The following is a 22,106-nucleotide window of genomic DNA, read 5'->3' on the forward strand; positions in this document are numbered from 1 at the left end:
TTAACTGCTGCTGAGTTATCCTACTTTATCTGAGATACCCAAGCTATGGGACACATTGAGGAGAATCCAAGCCTCATGCTCAACAATGTGAAAGTCTGTGTTGCATTTTATAAAATTGCATAATTGTATGTGAGAACATTTCATTGCAGTGGTCTCCTAATTGGTCTCCCTATCTCCTGACTCCTGCACCCACATCTATGCTTCTAACCATGGTCAGGGGATCTTTTTTTTGTGTGTCTGTGTGTGTGTTTACATATATATGTACACATATGTGTGCATGCCTTTAGAAGCCAGAGGTCAATGTCCAGTGACTTCATCAATCACTTTCCACATTAGTTTTGAAAAAGGGTCTTTCATTGAACCTAGAGCTCTCTCTTTGTCAGATTTGTTAGCCAAGGATCTACATGGATTCTCTTGTCTCTGCTTAGCCTGGGGACATAGGTGCCTACTGATGTACCTGGCATTTACATGGGTGCTGGAGGCATGAACTCATGCTTATGTGGCAATCACTTGTCTCCCCAGTCCCTCATAGTGCTCTTTCTAGTCCCTTTCCTGCCTGAAATCCCCTTCCTGAACCTACTGGAAGGAGGTAAAACCCCTTAAGATGATCCAAAAGGACCCTCATCACCTGACTTTAGACCCACGCCCACCTCCTGCCACACATGTCACCATGTACATATGAACAAAGATCTCCACATTTCCCCCAGCATCCTGGTAGTCTTATTTCCCAAACATTGAGTGTGCCCATCCCTCATCCAGTACTCCCGCCACTCTGTTTCCTGTACATCCTTTGACAGTGGATTTTCATCCATTGCCATGTTCTTCATCTTGTATTGTAATTTACTTGCTCAAGCTATTTTTTCTATCGGGTTCCAAACTGTCTGAGTTAGAAACTTGAGTAATTCATCTCTGGGATCCTGGGTTGGGCTCTTAATGTGTTTGTAGGGTGGGTGGATAGATGTTGGCTGGATGAATAATGAGAGGCTCTTTACAAAAGAAATAGGAGGACTTTTGGATTAGATTATTAAAATGTCTGTGTCCCAGGGAAGAAGCCAAGTGTCCCCCCCTGAAGTCTAGGTCTTTGGAGAGGTGATGAATCTGTGGTCTCAGCTTGGTAAAATGTCTAAGCCAAGAACAGGGAACTTGGGCATGACACAGTGACTTGCTCTGTGACTCATTTCCTATTTCTTTCTGGATAAAAGGCCTTTGGAGAGACAGGCAGCCAGAAGCTCCTGTGCCAGAGGTGGAGATGAAGGAGAGGGAGGCCCCTGATGCCCACTTCACAGTGGACAAGCAGAACATCTCTCTCTGGCCTCAAGGCAAGTGCCAGCTACTGTTCCATGTCTGCGTAGTGCTTTTGCCCATCACTCTTCACTGGTCCTTAACAAGCCTCTGTGTCTCCTTCCAGAACCTGCTCCCAAGCCAGATCTGTTTCCAGTCCTGAGGAAACCTCTCGGCCTCCGTGTGGCCTTCATCTGCCTGTCATTGGTGCTGGTCACCTCTATTGTGCTTCAAGCTGTTTTCTGTAAGTCACCAGGTCCCAGGAGATCCAATCCCTTATTGCTGCTGTTCTTGGTATCTTCAGTCTATGATGCTTTAGGAAGATTCCTGATGTTTCTGGAAGTCAACCTCCTGTTTCTTCCAACTCTGGGTTCTTGGAGGATTTTCTGACTGGCATTAGGAAAGTCTATTCTCAAGGGTACTCTTCAGTCTTGAGAAAAGAATCACCAAGTTTGTCAAGTCTGCCTTTGCCTCCCTTAGCATCTTGTCACTCACAGCTCTGAGACCCTTGGATTCAAAACCTTGTGGATAGCTCCCAACAGTGAGGGGACCCTACTCCTGACACTACAAGGGACAGCATTCTCCACTGAACAGATAGAGAAACTGGCTAAGTCAGCAAATCTCCCAGACAGTCTCCTCACTCTCTTGAGTCTTCTTATTCTTCTTCTAGAAGCTTCTTGGGCTCTTCTGTGGTCACACCTTTTTCCCTTCTGCCAAGTCTCTAGAAAGTATAGGGAGGGAATGTTTCTCCTTTCATGACTGGATATACATGGTTGCAGATTCTCAGTCACATCCTTCCAGGCCCCCAATGCTGACCTTGACCTTATCCTCATCTCATTGTCTTGTCTCCTCTCCTACCCTCCACCTCCACCTCTCTCTCTCTCTCTCTCTCTCTCTCTCTCTCTCTCTCTCTCTCTCTCTCTCTCTCTCTCTCTCCTTGCTTGTTTGTGTGAGAAAGGGTCTTACTATGTATCCCTGGCTGGCTTGGAACTCAGTAGATCAGGCCTGCCTGAAACTCATTGAGATCTGCCTGCCTCTGCTAGGATTAAGGTGTGTGATACCATGCCTGCTGTTCTTAGCTTCTGGCACTGCCTTTTTCATAGGATTCTTTCTGGAAATCTCATGTTTTACTTTATTATGTATGCAAGTGTTTTGCTTGCATATATGTGCAGCAATGCCTTAGAATGGTTTGCTTGTGTGTTTGTATACCACAAGTCCTATCTCCCAAAGATATAAGAGGGCATCACATCTCCCTATAACTGAGATTATGGACAATTATGAGCTGCTTTATTGTATGGGGAATTAACCCAGGTTTTCCGCAAGAGTAAGTGTTCTTGCTGCTGAGCCATTTTCAGCCACACAGATCTCTTTTGATAGTTATTGGTTCTCCTATGGTCTTAGTAGAGTATGAAAGATAGGGACAGGGAAGGGCAGAAATAGCTTAACATGCCTTCTGTGTGTTCTGGAACGGATATGGCTCTGCCCATGGCCATAGAACAGCCTGTGGGAAGACAAGGGAGGGGTGTGCTGCCCTAGCTGGTGGCTGCATCTTTGACAGGAGAGGGCTGGTGACTATCTCATAGGCTCAGAGGGGACTCAGTGATAGAATGATGGGGGGTGACTAAGGGTGCCCCTTTACCCAGTTCATCCTGACCATTCTAAGGCTTTTCAGGGCTAGGTTCTCCCTTTGCCTGTTCATGAGACCTCTTGGTCTCCTCCAGGCCTGTGCTACCCAACGTTCCTGACACATGACGGCACATGATGCACCCATATGCATATAAGTGAATGAGTGGAGAGAAAGTGGCAGCTCCTTGGACTGTTTTGGTCCTTTGGGAAACTTGATCCTGCATCTTTCCCTTTCTTCAGACAAACCCCACCTCTGTGGCTAAGTAACCCCTCAACTGACTGCCTGACTTTCTCAAACCCAGATCCCAGGTTGATGGACAAAATATTGGATGTGAAGAGTGATGCTCAGATGTTGGGAGGTCGTGTGGACAATATCAGCACCCTGGGTTCTGTTCTTGAGAAGGACAGAGGCCGTGTGGAGGAGGCTGAAGTTCAGATGAGGATTCTGAACACCAGCCTCTCCCGGGTGCGTTCTCAGATCCTGTCTTTGCGGATCAGCATGGAGCAAGCCAGTGCTCAGATCAGTGTGTTAACACGAAACTGGGAAGAGGTTGATAGCCTTAGTTCCAAAATCCCCGAGCTGCAAAGAGATCTGGATAAATCCAGCACCTTGAATGCAAAGGTTCGAGGATTGCAGAACAGCTTGGAGAATGTCAACAAGTTACTCCAAAGACAGAGTAAGTGTACAAAAAGATGATCCTGCAGGCTGACCAGTGGCCACAAAACCATACCTGTCTCAGACAGGAGGCAGGCTGCCTTGTGGGTGGGCAGGAGACAGGCTTGTGGGTGGGCAGGCATTACCAATGGTCTAATAGAACTTGGGGGCCGTGAGGAGAGAAAACACCAGGCCTAGCTTGGGTCTCTACACTAAGGTGCAGCTTGTAGAAGCATTGGGGGGGGTCTGTCCTGGAGTTCCGTGTGGTTAGGAGAAGAGGCATATTTTGGGTTCTGAGAGATATGCACAGGTGATAGACTGATATAGCAAAACATCAAACTGGGCACTCAAAACACCCAGCAGAAATCAGCTGGGGAAGCCACAATGAGGCCCTCAGCTGGAGTTTCTGTTAGAGAGTCCCTGAGGAGCAGAGGATCCCCTGGGGTAGGAACAGATGATGACTGGAAGGTGACATCATCAAATCTGGAGCATCAAACATCCAGCAGAAACTCATTGATGAAGCTGAAGCAGACAGCTGGTGTTCCAAGCTGACCCTTCTCTCCTTAGAGGGCACTTTGAGACAAACATGCTTGGATTTGAAATTGGGAGGGGTGGGCATCCCCAGTTCAGAGTCAGCTTCTCACTGAGCTCACAAGTGGCATTTTACTAATATAATATGTTACACAAAGCCTGTGTCTTGTCTTTTCCCATGAAGTTCATTACTATGAGCCAAGGCCCAGGGTAATGTTCCCTTGTGTTCCTCTCACAGTCTCCCCTACCAGACACTGTTCCTTTTCTAGCCTCAGAGGCTCTGTCCACAAGTCTCAGACATTTAAGGTTCCAATAGAGTGTCCTCAGTCCCTGACACTAGGAAACTAAGGGCCCTTGGATCCTGGATCCATTCACTGCTGTCCCTAGAATCCATGTCCAGTCAGGATGCAGCAAACCAGGAGCATCCCAGTTACCTCAGCCCTGTTTTCCAGGTGACATTCTGGAGATGATGTCCCAAGGCTGGAAGTACTTCGGGGGGAACTTCTATCACTTTTCTCATACCCCAAAGACCTGGTACAGCGCGGAGCAGACCTGCATTTCTAGGGATGCTCATCTGACCTCAGTGACCTCAGAATCAGAGCAAGTGAGTGCAATCATCACAGGTTTTGTGAAGGGCATGTCAGAGAGGCTGGGCAGGAGTTTGCTGCATTAACAAAACTTCCTTAACAGTCCATGACTTAAGAATGAAGGCTCATTTATTCTCTCTGTCTGTCTCTGTCTCTCTGTCTGTCTGTCTGTCTCACTCGTGTGTGTGTGTGTGTGTGTGTGTGTGTGTGTGTGTGTGTGTATTTGGACATGTGAATATGTGTGTGCAGAAGCATGTACCCATGCATGTGTGAAGGTCACAGGAGGACATCAAATGTCCTGTTTTATCACTGTCTCATTCCTTGAGCCCTGACTGCTAGCTAGCAAGTAAGTCATAGAGATCCTCTGCCTCTGTCTTCCACAGGGCTGGGCTTACATGGGTGCCGGGGATGCGATCTCAGAGCCTCATGCTTGTGTAGCAAGTACTTCTACCCACTGGGACATCCCTCCAGTGCCCCCAGGTTTATTTCTCATGTATATTACACATCTTGCATGGGACTGCAAGGATTTGTTTGTTGTGGGTATCCAGGACCTAAGCCGTAGGATTCTTTATTTCAACACACATCCGCAGCTGCTGAAGCAGCAAAGAGCACTGCAAGCTTCACTGTCTGTTAAATCCCCTGCCCTCTAACTTATCATTTCTGTCACATGTCTGTAGCCCGAGCCAGTCACTCAAAACTGATAGCTTCAAGGAGGGCAGCCAGGGGTGGCTCTCTCCGCATGCCAGAAAATAGAAGCATTGTGAACAACATTAATGATCCCCCAGGACCCAGGAGGCCTCCTTCCTGGTGACAGTGTAGACTGGTCTGGTTGATCTGGGAGGTGGAGAAATGAAGCAGAAGACGCCCAGGTCTACACTAGCCGAGTGTCAGCAAGTGTGTCCTGAAGCCTTGGGGAGATGACTTACTTTCCCAGGCCTCACCTTAAGTGAATTGATGAAGCAGTGCCTGCCCTGAGGGTAAAGGAGGGAGGGAGGCATAGGTGGTTTTCTAGCATCTGGCATAGTTAAGGTCTCATGTAATTTAGGTATCACCATTCAGATCATTCCCTTGATGTCTCTTGTCTGCAGTTTAGCTGAATTTAAAGGATGTTTGCTTGCTTTTTACTTTTTTTTTCCTTTTGAGATGGGGTCTTGGTATGTAACTCAGGACGCCTTGATTTCTTAGTCTTCTGGCCTCAGGCTCCAAAGTGCAGGGATTGCAGGCATCTGCTGCTACACGTGGCGGGCTGTGTCTCCCTCGGTCTCTGACACCTCACTAGGAAGCACAAGTTCCAAGTCTGTTAGCTGCTAAGCAATGAGCAGCGAGGTCTTGGGAGTGCGCTCTGGGCTGCAGGCAGGGGCACTGAGAGAAGACACTGTACCCGTGAGACTGTGGATCCTGTGGGGACACCGTGAAGTTCAGGGGCTGCTGCTGTGCATAAGTGAAGTGTACCCAACAGGTAGGTACTCAAGGTGTGGTGGTGGCTGGGTGTCCCCTCACTTGCTCTGTGCTCCCCGCAGGAGTTTCTCTACAAGTCAGCAGATGGGTTTCCATTCTGGATTGGTCTCACCAAGGCAGGGACTGAAGGGGACTGGTACTGGGTGGATGGGACATCATTCAACAAGAAGCAAAGTGAGAGGTGAGTGTGTCTGCTGTGTCCTCCTTTACAGCCTGGCTTGCTCGGTGGTGAGTTGCCATGAACACAGGGCTGCATCTGTCCTTATCCTAGCACTGGGGTGAACATCCAGCTAACCATTGCTGCTCATTGGGTGGTTCCCGAGGCCAGTTAGGAACCTGCACGTCCTATGAGGCTTGGCAGAAAGATCTTCTGCCCAGGTATCGTGAGGGTCTGACTCAAGTCCAGGCCTATGCAATATGGGATTGTGAGAGCCTTGAGAGAAGGGGGTGGGGGCACAGCAAGGGCTTAGAGTTGAAGGTCTGCTCATCTTCTTATGTTTGGGAACAAAACCGTTGGTGTTGTCACCAAGGATGAAAACTGGAAATGAAGTAACCCATCAACATTATTTATTTATGTAATTTTAGTTTGTGCCTACATGATGTATACGTGGGAGCATGTGGCACGTGTGTGTAGAGGTCAGAGAGCAACTGGTCCAAGTTGGTTCTTTCCTACTATGTGGATCCTGGAGGTTAGAGTCAGGCCATCAGTTTTGCTGGCCAGTAACCCACTGAGTCATCTTTGTGGCCTCTAACATAACTTATTTTAAGACAGCATCTCATGTATCCCAGGCTGGCTTGGAACTTAAATGTAGCCTAGGTTGACCTTGAACTTCTGATCCTCCTGCCTCTACCTCCTGAGTGCTGGGATAAAGGCATTTGGGGTTGTGGATCTGATGCAGGGCTTCCGTTCTGCCAGGTACACAAAGTGTCCTTGTTTTTCTCACTTGGTAGGTTCTGGATTCCAGGTGAACCCAACAATATTGGGAACAATGAGCACTGTGGCAATGTCAGGGTGTCCTCCCTCCAGTCCTGGAATGATTTGTCCTGTGACAATAAGTTTCCTTTCATCTGTAAGCGGCCCTACATCCAGACAGTCCCATGACCCGCCTGGCCCTGAGCTCAGCATCTGTGTTGCAACAGTGGTCCAGCTTGAAGACATGCCTCTCTCCCTGACACTCAGATTGCTCTGCATCTTAACTTTTTCTTGCTGAAAAATTCTTTGAAACACACTGGAGTCCATCTGTCTTAGCTTGGAATGATCTGTTCCTGGAGGTCCTCGAAGGGGGTTGAGTAAACGGGCAAGGACAAGGAGAAAATGCAGAATTTGCCACTGCCCATGTGAAGCAGGTCCATACCTGGCATCTGCAGATCATTTTGTTTGGGTTTCCCTCATCCTTCTAAGAAGCCTTGGATGACCACATAAAAGCTACATTCAAACAAGATCAGTTTTGACAAGACAGACATGCTTAGCTCAATTTAAATACATGTATTAGAACACCACATGGTACTCTTAAAATGTGGAACTATTCCATGTTTTAATGTATCCATTGCAAATAATTTAAAGACTAACTTTTTTTTACATGTGTGTGTGGGGTTTCTCACAGAGTTCAGAAGAGAGTGTCCAATCCCCTGTAGCTGGAGTGACAGATGTTTACGAACAACCTGATACAGGTGCTGACATCCAAACTGCCCTTCTGAAAGAGTAGTAAGTGCTCTTAACTGATGAGCCATCTCTTCCGTCTTGTAAGTTTAACTTATAAAATGAAAGATGGAAATATAGAAAAACACATCAGAAGGCTGTCGGTGTGACCTGGCAGGTAAAGTGCTCATCTGGCACTAGTGACCCCAGTCTGACCTGCGGGACCACACAAACAGGCTTGCAGTGCATACCTGTGACCCCTGCAGAGAGGAGGTGGGGGAGGAGGATCGGAAGGCCATCCTCAGCTCACAGTGAGTATGAGGCCAGCCCGGTACACGAGACCCTGTTTGGGAGAGGGGGCAGTTTGCTTCGGGATAACTGAGTAATTCTTCCCATGTTGCTACGAAGCTTCTCTGCTCGAGACCACAATTCCCACGTCTGCTTAGGAGCACTGGCCGTTTTCCATGGGGATAGCTGTTCTTGGTCACGCTGTCCACACCATGGTCCATCGCCTCTTTACCCACTTTCTCTGAAGTCGGAATCCCAGTGTCTCCTAAGTGAGCTAACTCAGTGCGCGCGGGGCTGGCCGGTCCTCGTCTCCTTTTCAGCTCCCCTACTCATGCCACCAGGTCGCCACATGTCAGGTCCCCTTCCGCCACAGCAGTTTGGGTCTCCTACCTCTCCTCTACCAGGTGTTCCCTTCCTTGCTATGCCCAGTGCAGACAGTGTCCTCTTTACTTTAAACACCCCTAGGCTCCATGGAATGCATGTTTTCATTCCCGGGGCCACTGTGTACCTGAAAAACATGTAATCTTGAGGTACATTCAATAGAGGGTAAAAAAGAAAGAACGAGGGTGTCTGGCCCTGGAAATGCCAAGAGCAATGGGTATGGCTTTTCTTTGTTTTTTTTTTTTATGTGAATTAAGTATGGTAAAGTTTGAAAAAAGTCTTTTCTTGAAGCTTCTGGGTAGTCATCTTTCTGTTCTCTAGCTCTGTTCCCAGGGGAACCTTGTCAAGGTCCTCATTCTTCACAGAAGCTGAGTTTCCAGATTAAAAAAACTGGAATCCTGAGATGAAGGCCTGAAAACAGGGGCCACCAGCAGGGGGCAGCAGAGAGAATGCAGGAGGTGTGAGCTGGCCTCCAGTGAGAGACATTTCCTTAGAGTGAAGTCATCAGAGGGTACAGGCTTTTTTTTTTTCTCGACATAGTCTATGTGGTTCTGGTTGGCTTGGAACTCACAGAGATCAACCTGTCTTTGCTCCTGCCTCTTGAGTGCTGGAAGTAAATGTGTATGGTATTACACTGGCTATAGGTTTGTGTTTAGGGTCAGGACACCTTTGAACCTCTCAGGACCCTAAAGACCTCAGCCTGAGACCCCTTGTCTTACCAGTATTCCCCACCTGCTGAAAGGCTCCCCATCTGGCTAGCACCCCACCATGGGACCAGCTGCCTTCCATTCAGTTTTCAATGTGACGGCTAAAGAAACTCAATTTTGTGCTAGTCTTCCATCTTGGTACCTAACGGCCATTTTGTCCCTGACTCAAACTTCTGGAAGTTGTTCCCCGCAACTTTGAATCCTTGACTTCCACCCAAAAATGTACAGCCACAATGTGACCATCTGGTTGTTATGCTATGACTAACTGCTAAAATTTGGCTTCTGTAACCTGCTTAGGCAGATAGTCAAGAACTGTTTTAAGTTCACTTTGACCATGTAATCTTGTCCAAGCAGACAGGCTCTTGTGGTTTTTGCCTTTAAAAGCCCTTCCTTCAGATAACTTTGGGTGGCTCATCTCTGATTTGGGTTAGAGACTGCAAGCATGCTAGCAGTTTTAATAAACTTGGCTAATTATAATCTGAATTGACTCTGTTGGTCTTTCCCTAGTAGTCTCAAGCTCCATATCACTTGGAGGCCCCAGCAAGATCCTGGGCAAGATTCAGAACATTGCCTCAAGGACAGTTCTTACTTAGTTGGGCAGGTCTAGGGCAGATTTGGAGGCCCCAGGGAAGCCTGAGACTATGGCTGCCACAAATTAAAGAGTCACTCATTGGGGTTAGGTTCTAGGTGGGAGCAAGTACCACAAATCAGAGGCCCCAGGGGCGAACACCCTAGTTGGAGGCAAGAACTTTTGTGGACTTGGGGTCTGGGGAAGCCCCAGCCTGTGACCAGTGCAAATTTGCAAGATGGAAACAAAACAAAAGAATTGTTAGATTAAGCATGCTTAAAACAGGATGAATCATGAGTTGTTCTAGATGTTGGGACATGTAGGGAGACATAGGGGAGATTATAAGTGATCATAGACCCAGTCTCCAGGCTCAGAGTAGGAGACATGTTTCTGGTGGGCTTATAAGTTTTCTTGAAGATAGGGAAACTAGACTGATACAGTGAAGTGGCCCTTGGCCTGCATGCTGCAACACTTCTGGGAGTTCTACAAGGCAGACTACAGAGCTAAGGTATCACCTAGGCAGCTTCTCACTGTCTGTGAATTCAAATGACCATGGGACAGGACCTTTGACCAAACCAGCACACAAGACTCAGCTTGGGGACTTGATGTGGGATGGCCAGAACCTCAAAGTGCCAAGAGAGTCTAGCAAGTAGTCACAGGCAACTCTGGCCACCCTACAGTTTTCTTACATTGACTGCTGGATCTTCCTCCTCTTGAATCCCTTCCTTGTCAGAAATGCTGTGCCGGTAAACAAGGCTCCTCCACTTTATTCACCGAGTCAACGAATCAGAGGCTGAGTAAAAACCTAAGCAAAATGACTGGATTGTTTGTTCTGGTCCTGGATGGAGGAGGAGGAGAAGGAGGAGGAGGAGGAGGAGGAGAAGCAGGAGGTGGCAGCAATGGCAGCAGATGTTCCCTCACCTTACAGTCCACACATGCAGCCAGTTCAGGACCCCACTGTCTGACGGGGTTATGTGCCTGCAGTCCCAAGAGTCTATCTTGACATGTCCTTATTTTCACAGTCCAGGAGAGGGCTGGCTTAAGCTCCACCCCAGCCGAGCCAGACCTTCTTTCCTAGTTTATCTTCCTTCTTTGAACAATGATTTGTATTGAACAATGTATAACTGGAAGATCTAGAACCTTCCCTTCTCTGAGAAGCCTCATGGTCTCATCAGCCTGTTGGAAACTGTTTTCTTTACCCATCAACTCATCTGGGCTGGTTTAAGAACTTTCGAAGTACCCTTTTTGCTACAGAGCAGAGGTGTTGGACTATAACTGAAGCCAGGAAGTCGCAAAGGGCCCTGGTGTGACCGGGGTGCGTGTTGCAAGCAGAGCCAAGGAAATATTGCCCTCAACTCTACCAAGCTTGGATCCCAACACTGATCAAAGTAAGGAGACAGCAGACACCTACCACTGGGGCCTCATGAGAAGAATGAGAGCAGTAGCCAAAAACCAACTAGTTCTCAAAGGTATTTGAGCTGACTCAAGGAAATTAGGAATCTCCTTCTGGATTCCCAGATCATCTCCAAGAGGCTTACTGGAGGTCTACCCCCATTCATCTGGGTGCTCCAGAAAACCAGAGGGCTGGTTTATATTGTTTTGTTATCCAGTTGATCACAGATATTTGTAGGAAGTTACAAAAATTAGGTTTAAGAGACTGGATAAGTCACAATTGTTAAAAATAGTTCAGAAGATTTTAAACAATAGAGATCCAGGTGAGAAGAAAAGTAAGAGGATGGCTAGAGTAATACTGCCCATTGTCTTAGTTAGGTTTTCTTTTTTTAAAAAATAATTTAACTTTATTTTATGCACATTGGCGTTGTGAACTGCCATGTGGGTTCTGGGAATTGAACCTGGGTCCTCTGGAAGAACAGCCAGTGCTCTTAACCACTGTGAAATGGCCTTCTGAGTTGGGAAAACAATGAAAAGGAGGCATTCCAAAAGCTCAAGGAGGCTTTGATATCAGCCCCAGCACTCAGGGTTATCTGACATTGCTAAACTTTCCACTTGTCTGTGGGTAAATGAAATGGGATGACCAACTGTGTACTGACTCAAACTTTGGGAGCCTGGAAAAGGCCTGTGGCCTATTTACTAAATGCCTAGACCCTGCTGCAGCAGGATGGCCGCTTGCATCGGGACCATTGCCACCACAGCACTATTGCTAAAGGAAACTGATAACCTGACCATGGGACAGGAGCTGGTCGTCACCACTCCCCACTCCATTACAGTGCTCCTTCCGGGAGCTTCTGAGCACTGATTGCGGAACACATGCCTCACTGTTTCAGGCTCTCCTTTTAGATGCACCCAGGATCAGTTTCTCACTGTCAGCAGTGTTGAACCCAGCTTCCTTCCTTCCAGACCCTGAAGAACAGCCAGCCCACAGCTGTGCCCAGGTCATTGACCACCTGCAATATGGATGACCAGACCTCTGAGGCCAGCTTCTGGGGAAGGCAGATATGATCCTATTCACCGGTGGAAGCAACTATGTCCAAGATGGGGTTACGTATGCAGGGGCAGGGGTAGTGACTCTCATGGAGGTAATCTGGGCCCAGTGTCTTCCCCAAGAGACCTCAGATCAAAAGGCAGAGCTGACAGCCATGACCCAGGCACTAACGTGGGGAAACAGCCACACGGTCAACATCTACACTGATAACCAGTATGGCTTTGCCATGGCACATTCCATGGTGCTTCATGCCAGGAGTGGGGCATGTTGACCTCCACAGGAAAGGAGATAAAAACAAAGAGATCTCTACTCTTCTAACAGCGATTTGGCCTCAGGAGAAGCTTGCTGTTATCTCTTGTTCAGGATCCGGAAAAAGAGACTATGGTGCTTTGAGTAAGAGTGGTCCTATAAGCTCACATATTTGAATGCTTAAGGAATGGCATTAGGAGGCGTGGCCTTGTTGGAGTAGATGTGGCCTTACTGGGGCAGGTGTGGCCTTGTTGGAGGAAGTGTGTCACAGGGGGTGGGCTTTGACATTTCCAGTGTTCAAGCCAGGCTCAGTGTTTCTCTCTTCTTGCTGTCTGTGACTACAGATGTAGAATTCTCAGCTCCTTCTCCAGCACCATATCTGCCTGCAAGGCACCATGCTCCTAACCATAAGGACAACAGACTAAACCTCTGAAATGTAAGTAAGCCACAATTAAATGCTTCCTCTTATATGAATTGTCTTGGTCAAGATGCCTCTTCACAGCAATAGAACACTGACTAAGACATGGTCTCAGTTGAAGCCTGAGGAAATAGACTTGCAATAGACATGGCAAGAAGAGCAGCCCCAGAGCCAGTGGGACCCCTGATACCTTTAGGCTCTCCCTCAATCCTCACCCTCCTGCCTGAGCCAGACCTACCAGAGCATCGCTACATATCCCACCCAGCAAGGAAGAAAATTGGGCCAGCAGCAGGGGTCCACTAAGAGGACTGGTGGGTCCTTCCAGAGGGCTGCCCCATCACACCAGAAGCCCTGGGGCCGTCTCTTCTCTCACAGCTTCATCAGAGTGCACACCTGGGGTCAACCACGTGGAAAGAATTAGTGAGAGACAGGCACTTTCCATACCAGCTAGATGAGAGGGGTGAACAAGTTACTGACTACTGTGCAGTCTGTACCCAGGTGAACTCAAGAGGAGGAAAACCAGCATCTGTGGGTGTTCAAGGAAGAGGACACAGTCCTGGTGAACACTGGGAATTTGAACTGTTACTCTGACAAGGTTTGGCTATTGGTATTTGATAGTATCTATAGATACCTTTTCAGGATGGGTAGAAGCCTTTCCCACCAGGTCAGAATCAGCTAATTTCTCACTAAGAAGTTACTAATGGGGATCATTCCCTCTTCTTTCGGGCCCCATCTTCACAGCTAAAGTGTCTTAACAAGTGGCTAAAATTCTAGGAATACATTGGAAATTACATTGTATCCAGAGGCCCCAGACTGAGGACAGGTAGAAAGAGGTAACAGGATCATCAAAGAAACAATTAAATTCTGGGCAGAGACTGGCAAGGGATGGACAGAGCTGCTCCCTAGTTCTTTTCAGGATAAGGGGCTACCCTTAGTAGGATAAGATAACACTGTTTGAAGTTTTTGGCTGTCTGCCTCCATTTATTCTTACGAAGGGAAGACTTCAGACTGTTGAAATACCTAAATAAGTCCTCACAGGCATTGCAGTAGGCCACCCGAGACACCCAGAGTCATCTGTCATCCCCACTGTCTGCATGACCTTTGACCAAACCAGCACACAAGACCCAGTTGGGGACTTGGTGTGGATCTGCCACCCACCCATCAGATCACTGGGACCTTCCCGGAAGGGACTGTACCCTGTGATCACGACAACACTATCAAGGCAGTAGGAACCATAGCTTGGATCCACCATTCCCATCTAAAGGCAGACAGGATGGATGATCAGAAAAAAGGTAAAAAATGGAGGGTAATGTGAAGTCCTTAGCACCTCCTAAAGGGCTCAGCTCATCGGTACCTCAGACTCAGACTGACACAATGTTGGGAATCTTGACAGGTATCTCTTATTCTCGGCCAGTTGAAAATGTTAAAGTTTGGCATTGGGAGTCATCCCAGTAACCATGCACCCTTTATCCAGAGTCTACAGGAAGAAAAATAATAGGTATTCTCTGGTCTGTCTCCTCCCAGGCTATGTTTAAAGTTGATCTATGTGACTTCTTTGAGAATTAGACAGATATAGCTGACCCACAGGTTGGGACAGATCACTTCTAAGATGTAATATAAAGGAGATGGGGCAATTTCTAGAATGTGATGATAATGTTCTAAATGAAACCCTTTCCATGTCTGTCCAGCTGATGGGCCAGCTCACTGTCATCAGCAAAATGGAGATTATCATGACTCCGCCCCAGACTATGAGACTGAGTGTCTGTAACAGCATATTGGGCATCTGGACCCACACATCCTTCTTGAGTGGAAACACCCTCCCAGGGGTGTGGCTATAGGCAATGCAAACCCTTCTCCTAACAGTCATAACCTGGAATGAGTTGAGCACAGAGCCTAGGCTTTAAGGCCTGATCTGGGGTTTCTGGCTTGCTATAAAGAGACAGATTTGAGTGTGCTTTGTAATCTTCTATACAAAATATGCCACCCTGCTAAAGCTAACCTTTCAGGCCCAGGTAAAGGTTGGCTGCCTCAGCCAGAGACTAGTATGTGTCCCTTCCCTGTCCTAGTACTAGTACCCACAGTACTAAACCAATCCCTAGTCTCAACCAAGCTATGATAACAGGCTCAACTTCAGCCCTAATCTGGAAAGGACATAGACTAATTTCATCTCCCAATGCTTTTCCTGGACTTGGGACCTTAAAGTTACTAATTGGATAAACCATGCTTTTCCTGGTCTTGGGAAATATTGCTGGGAGGCATCATGGAGATCCAAATGAAACCTCACAGCACTCACAGACCCGAGCCTTCACATCCCTGAAGTTCTGAGTTCTCATAGTCTTGAAACCCTTACAACACCAGAGGGAAGAGCTTCTCTTTTCCAATAGTTCTAGCAAAAACTCAGGGCTGGGTCACATGCTGTCTTTGAAGCCATGAGGAAGTCAGGGTAAGGGGTGCTATGGGTCAATCCAGTTTTCACTCCTCGTGCTGGGTCTTGGTAGAGCCTTGGTCATGTGGGCTAGGCTCATGGTGAGGAAAGGATGTTGCCAAGGCAAACTTTAAGCATGCAAACTTGAAGCTGGGAGTCATGTCAGCATGCACAGGCACCTGTGGACACCTTTCTTGTGTCTTTCCCCCTTACCAACCATTGGCCAAACCACTAGTAGACCAACTCACCCATTCTGAGATGATACATGTTGACATTGTCAGTGTTCGAAGCTGCACCCCTGTAGTTGCCGAACTCACTCATCTCTAAGACCGGATGTGTGTCTCAGTGGCAGAATACTTGCTTACTATGCTCAGGTCCTGAATTCAATCCCTAGCATTGCTAAGAAACAGATAGACAGGCAGGTAAGCAAACAAATGAATAAACGGAATAAACACTTGAGGACCTTTAAGAGTAAGCCCCTGGGAATGTGCAGTGGTAGCAGAAAGATTGAATGTGTGAACAATGCTCCCCATACCAATGCACAAAAGTCCCCTTCACTTTTCTTTATCCAAGAGTAGAGAAACCTCTAAGCAAGGACAGAACAGCATCCTGGAGTCCTTGCCTGAAGATGAGGTTCCTGGGGGAAACGCAAGAGCTGGGCCCTGGAGTGAGGGAAGAGAGCAGGGAAGGGGAGCAAGCCAGGCACCTGATGGTCACAGCCTGTGGAATGATGTCCCTCTCCTGCCCAGACTCTGCCCTTCTGCTGAGCAAGGGATCCCCAAAATTCTGCTTTCCAGTTCCTCTCAGTCTCTCAGGAAGTCAGGGGAAATAGTTCCTGAGTTGGTCCAGCTTGACTCTTCTTGTGTTTGGAGAAATAGAAACTAAGACCAGCCCTTTGCTCTCTCTGTGATACCTGGGAAGGCATTGTCCATGGTTCCCTACCCCACAGAGAGAGGGGCTTGGCAGACCCTGCTGGGGTTCAGGTAGGCCTTCTGACTGACTTAGAAGGGGTGCCTTTCCCCATACTCCAGGCCAACACACAATAGACAAGAGACAGAATGTCAACAGTCAGTGACTTTGAGCTTTGGATCCCATGTGGATTTTCACTCCCACCACCACACACTGGTCAAGAGTTGGATGAAGCCTACCTATTTCCTCTCTACCCAGCAGATCCACCTCCTCTGTTTCCCACTGAGAGGACAGCAGCACAGTGCCATGACACAGATTCCTCCTTGCTGAACAGGGCCACTGCAGGTCCTTGTCAGAGTGACTTCTTTGATACTGGACTTGCAGAGTTCTCAGTCATTGCCCATGGGCCTCTAGGAGGGTGGTTCCAAGATTTGGGGGGAAAGATATGGGAATGAGATATAGGAAATAAGTATGAAAACAAGAAACACCCCATGGTATGCATGGGACAAGGTGTCTGCAAGTTTGTAATTGACAACTCCTGTGAGTGTCTGTGATACTGGCCAGTCACTTTCAACAGGATTGTAACCTCTATGAGGCAGGGACAAGGGTTAGAACCTTCTAGGCTCCCTTGACTTTGGAGGGGTGTCTTGGCTAGCAAGTGGCAATATTGGCTCTACTTCTGATTCCCCCTCAGTGAGGTGGGGATACCATCCTGCAGAATGCTATGCACTGTCTCCTGGAGGCTCCCATTCTCATCCTATGCCCAACGCAGCAGGGAGCCCCAAAGCCGTATTTGGTTTCATTTCTTTGTTTTGGGTTTTTGAGACAGGATCTCACTCTGTAGTCCAGGTTAGCCTAAAATTGACTGTGTAGTCCAGGTTGGTCTCAAGCTTGGTGATCGTCCTGCTTCAGTCTCTCAAACGTGTTATCATGTGTCTTAGTTACTTTTCTATTGCTGTAATAAGACACCATGGGCAAAGCAACTTATAAAAGAAAACACTTGTTTGGGGCTCATGGTTGCAGAGGGTTAGAGTCCATAATCTTCATGTTGGGGAGCACAGCCACAGACAGGCGGGCCTGCTGCTGGAGCAGTACTGGAGAGTTTGCATCTTGATCCAAAGCAAAAGGTTGGGAGAGAGAGAGAGAGAGAGAGAGAGAGAGAGAGAGAGAGAGAGAGAGAGAGAGAGAGAGAGAGAGAGAGAGAGAGAGAGAGAGAGCTATTTAGGGACAGCATGGGTTTTGGAACCTCAAAGCCCACTGCCAATAACACACCTATTCCAAAAAGGCCACACCTCCTTCCTTCCCAAACAGTTTTACCAACTGGAACCCTAACATTCAATATATGAGCCTCTGGGTTTTTTTTTTTATTCAAACCATTGTACCATTACAGATCCAAAGCAGTGTTTGTTCTCCTGGAAGAAGTTTACAGATTTTATTTGGAAGCAGAACTTTGGGTCCAGGCTTCTCTGTTTCTTTTAAATTAGTTCTGAGAACCTGGAGATATCACCAGCATGGATCTGATTGCTAATGGTGAAGGTTTTGTCAGTGGTTCTCACCCTGTGGATCAGGACCCCTTTGACAAACCTCTGTATCTGAAAATATTTAGGACTCATAGCAGTAGCAAAATTACACTTATGAAGTAGTAACACAAATAATTTCGTGATTGGGGGCACCACGGAATGAGGAACTATATTAAAGGGTCACAGCATTAGGAAGGTTGAGAACCACCAGCTTGGATGAAGGTGCACCCTGCTTCATATTCTCTGACAGTTCCTTTCCAACATCAGCTGTGCTCCCATCATCTGATTGCTCTCATGTTAACTTGAAGCTGTTCTTTTATTGTTTTATTAATGGAAATGGTCACGAGTCAGATGTTAGTGCATAGATAGATCCACAGAGAGTCAGAGACAACAATCAGTGACCTCCTCTCCATGCCTTCCTGCCCGAAAGGGCAGGTTCATTTCCTTGAGTCCCTCCTTATTCCCCTTGTGTGTCTATCTCCTTTGAGTCAGCCAGAAAACTCTATGGCTCACTCCAGCCAGTGAAATGTAAACCCCTTCCTCCACATAAGGGCCTGGGCCTGACTCCATTGGTGGTCTTGGAACAACAACACAAACAAACCCCCTACAACACTAACTCCTCAACATAGTAGAGACCTCACATTCTGAGAGCTCTATCCTACAAGGCTGTCCCCACTTCAGAAACCTGTGACTGTTTGGTTGTCAAGGGACCCACTCTTCTGCCTGTCTTATAGCCATTGTCATGACATTCTCTCCATTTTGGTGGTTCCCTAGGTAGACATTAGAGTCTGTTGGAAGGGATAGCCTGAGACAAGGGGAAGTCATGGGACAAGGTTTATTAGGTCCTGAGCACCAAACTTCTGTGTCTGAGAAGTCAGGGTGGGACCGATCCCTCCTGGAAGCCACAGGAGTCTGTTAAAGGGTCTCAAGAACTTCTTTAGGTACAGGAGAGGGACAAACACTCACTGATACAGAACCAATTATATGCATCCACTGGCCCAGCTGCCCGGGGATGAAGAGCATCAACAGCAAGTTGCCTCTCTGCCTCCTGGTCCACCCTGACCATCCAAGAGACTCGGAGAGCAAGAGAGAGTGTGACCCTCTGCCTCAGCTCTTAAGCTGGCATGTAGACAGACAAGATCATGCCCTAGGACTTGCTGCTGGAAAATCATTGGCTCAATGAATTGAAATTCCACAACACTTCCCTTTTGTTTCTAAATAAAAAAAATCCTAACATAGAACTACTTACAATAAGAACAACTATCAATTATTGTGTAGAAGAAACATAAAGAAACAAAAAAGAAACTACAACCAACAATAACAACACCAACCAAGGACACATAGTAAATGTCTAGACCATAGGTAATTGACAAATTACAGAGATTATTCCAATAGCTGTCCTGTCCTGGAAAGTCTAAGTCTTGTAGCTAATATGCCTTAGCTAAGAGAGGAGAGATTATAATTGTAATTACCTAATCTTCAACCCCATCAATGACCTGGGAAAGAAAGTAATATTACCCGAGTAAGCAGGAAGTGCGAGCAAATGACTTATGGAAGATGCAAGAAATGACAGGAACAGCTGGCTGCCTGGACAGTTATCCAATGTTTCTCTGTATTGTTGGGGCATCCAACTTTGGCTATAGGGCTAGAACATTTGACAGTCCATTTTCAGAAGCAGGACAATTTGAAAGACTGTCCTACTCTGTCTTGGAAAGGCTCAGCAGTTGCTTTTTCTTGTATCCTTCTTGTTCAAATTGGACAACTGCTTACTATCAGCAGTTGAGGCAAGAGCAGTTCTCAGCCCAGTAGGCCAGTTTTGCTAAGAAGAAAATAAGCTCCATATGGAGCGTCTTTGGTGCCCATCATTCTCTCGGGAGTAGATTGGTGCTGCCAGGAGCAGTCATGTCTCATGTTGACAAAATTCTAAGTTATTAATACATTTAAATGCCATATTCTGTAGACCTTTGAAGTGTTTGAAGATTACCTATCTATATGGAATACATCTTTATGCATCTAGAAAGCCTAACTAACATATCTATAAATATGACAAACATGAGTGACTATTACCATATAATTCTTAATAACATATTAAGCTTAAAGCCTAAAGCTTCACATTATAAAAATAAACAATCTATAAATGAATGTGCAGTAAGGACAATAACCTTGAAACTATGACAATATACAAAAATATCTTCATCAGAGGTAGAAATGTATAATGCAATATGAGTGCAATATGACAAAATATTCTTAACTTGCATCAATATACAAAATATCTTAAGCAGAAGTAGAAGCATATACACAATATAGCCTTACCAAAATACTTTAAACAGAAGTAAAACATATATACCATATGACAAATATAATTTTGTATATGTGTAACAATATATAAATTATCTTAAACAGGGATAGGAAAATACTTTTATATTTGTATCAATATACAAGAATCCATACCATTGTAAATTATCTAGAACCAATAGCTGCTATTTTAATTTACAAGAAGATACATCAATCTACCTTATTGTCTTTTCCTGTCTATCTCTCTTTTTTCTATTTTAAATGATATTACTGAGTGTAGTCTTTATTGCTCTGCCCCACTCTATAACAACTCACAACCAACCCTTACAGATGACAATTATCCATAACACTGAGAAAACCCCAAAACCATCCATCCCACCTATTGGGAGAGGGGGCATGGTAGTCTTAGAATTATTTCCTGCTATTTAGGGGGAAACAGTATCTCTATGGAATCCTGTAGAAAATTAAAGCAATGTTTAAATTTCATGAAGACTAGCTGTAATATTTGTAGCCAGTCTCCAAGTAATGGTAAAGACTTATCTGAAGTTCTGGCTAGAGTGGTATTAAAAGGTTTACTGTAGTGATACATTATTTATGATTTATTAAAGCTTGCCTGAAGTTCATAAAAGCAAAGTAGCAGGCCACTAGCTCTTACCACTGCTTAGGCTGAATGGGCTGATCCTGTTGCCTCTCCTCAGCATGGCTGGAGAATGAATGCTCTTATATTCAGTATGGCTGGAGAATGGATGCCTTATACTGACTTTGTTCTTTTCTTATGTACCTCCCTAATTCTGAGATTAAAGGTGTGAATTCTGTTACTCTTTTAGAATGATTCAATCTCATATAACACTGGGTGGCCTTGAACTCAGAGATCTGTCTACCTCTTAATCCTGAGTCCTAGAATTAAAGGTGTATACCACCACCTCCTTGCTTCTGGCTGCTGGGATTAAAGGTGTGTGCCTGGCTTCCATAGCTTCTGGCTGACTTTGTTTTCTGAATCCTCAGGTAAGCTTTAATAAATCTTAAATAATATATCATTACAGTGAAGCATCTCAGCTAGCCACCGTGGAATTGTCCTGAGCAGTCCAAAGCAGATCTTTGAGTGGTGGTTATTGACTCAATGGCATTGTAAGGACCAGGTAGAGTAATAGTTGTGGACCCCATCATATTTTTGGAGACTTCGGAGATCACTGTTAGGAAAATTTATTGTTCACTATGGAAAACTTAACATTATTAATAGCAAAACAGAAAGTTTAAATTTTAAGATCTCTCTCTCTCTCTCTCTCTCTCTATACATATATATATATATATTCAAAGAAAGGTTCTAAAGAGTCAAAACTAAGTATGAAGGGAAAGAGATTTGTGAAAACAATAGTCCTTAGGTTTTGGTTTGCTTCTGTCCCACACCAGGTTGCTCTTCTGATAAGAGACAGAGACTCTGGATTTTCCTTTAACAACATGCTTGGATTTAGAGAAGGAGAGAGCCACACTCCAACTCCAAAGCCAGCTTTTGTAATTGAGTTGGGGCTTCATTCTTTTTTAAAAATAAGGAGACATTATTTTTTAGGTAGTGAGATTTTTACCTTGTAGAGAATATTGGTACCACTAGGTCAGATTTCTCTTTGACTGGTAATTTTTAGATGCCTAAATTTCCAAGGCCTTTTGACTTCTTTAAGATGGGCATTTTTATTTTCCTATAAAGACAAACAAGCAAGCAACTCCCCCCCCAAAACCCCAAAAAACCACCACCACCACCACCAACAAAAAATACCAGAGCCCTGCACCGGCTCTTATAGGGTGAGTTTTCTTTTCGATATGTTGAATTGCCATATCAGTTGATGAACTATCACTTCTTCTTAGTAAGAGATCTCTCCTGTTCAAATAGAACTTATTCATTTTGATGGTATCCATAGTTTTTCTTCTTCTGTGGAAACAAAAGTGAAACCCTATCTCCAACATATCACACATTCTGGTTTCCATTCTGAGGTCAGCACATCCTTAAAGTACACAGGCTGCTTTAGTTCAGTAGTTTTTTTCCTACCATCCAGCGTCTCACCACAGCTGTTAGGTTAAGCTACAAGAGTCTGTTAAAGGGTCCCAAGAATTTGTTTAGGTATAAGATAGGA

At 45.9% G+C, this 22,106-nt stretch overlaps 1 protein-coding gene across 1 annotated transcript; it reads left to right on the plus strand.

Annotated features, from left to right (window-relative positions):
• The first annotated feature begins 1,249 nt into the window (after positions 1-1,249).
• Cd207 (CD207 molecule) lies at positions 1,250-9,615 on the plus strand. The gene is made up of 6 exons (XM_013114127.3): positions 1,250-1,319; positions 1,409-1,525; positions 3,210-3,584; positions 4,546-4,697; positions 6,201-6,319; positions 7,090-9,615. Exons 1-6 carry the CDS (start codon positions 1,250-1,252, stop codon positions 7,238-7,240), a joined length of 984 nt encoding a protein of 327 aa, XP_012969581.1. The 3' UTR covers positions 7,241-9,615.
• The last annotated feature ends 12,491 nt before the right edge of the window (positions 9,616-22,106 follow it).

This window comes from Mesocricetus auratus, unplaced genomic scaffold, assembly GCF_017639785.1.
Source record: "Mesocricetus auratus isolate SY011 unplaced genomic scaffold, BCM_Maur_2.0 Super-Scaffold_100676, whole genome shotgun sequence".
NCBI classification, from domain to species: domain Eukaryota; kingdom Metazoa; phylum Chordata; class Mammalia; order Rodentia; family Cricetidae; genus Mesocricetus; species Mesocricetus auratus.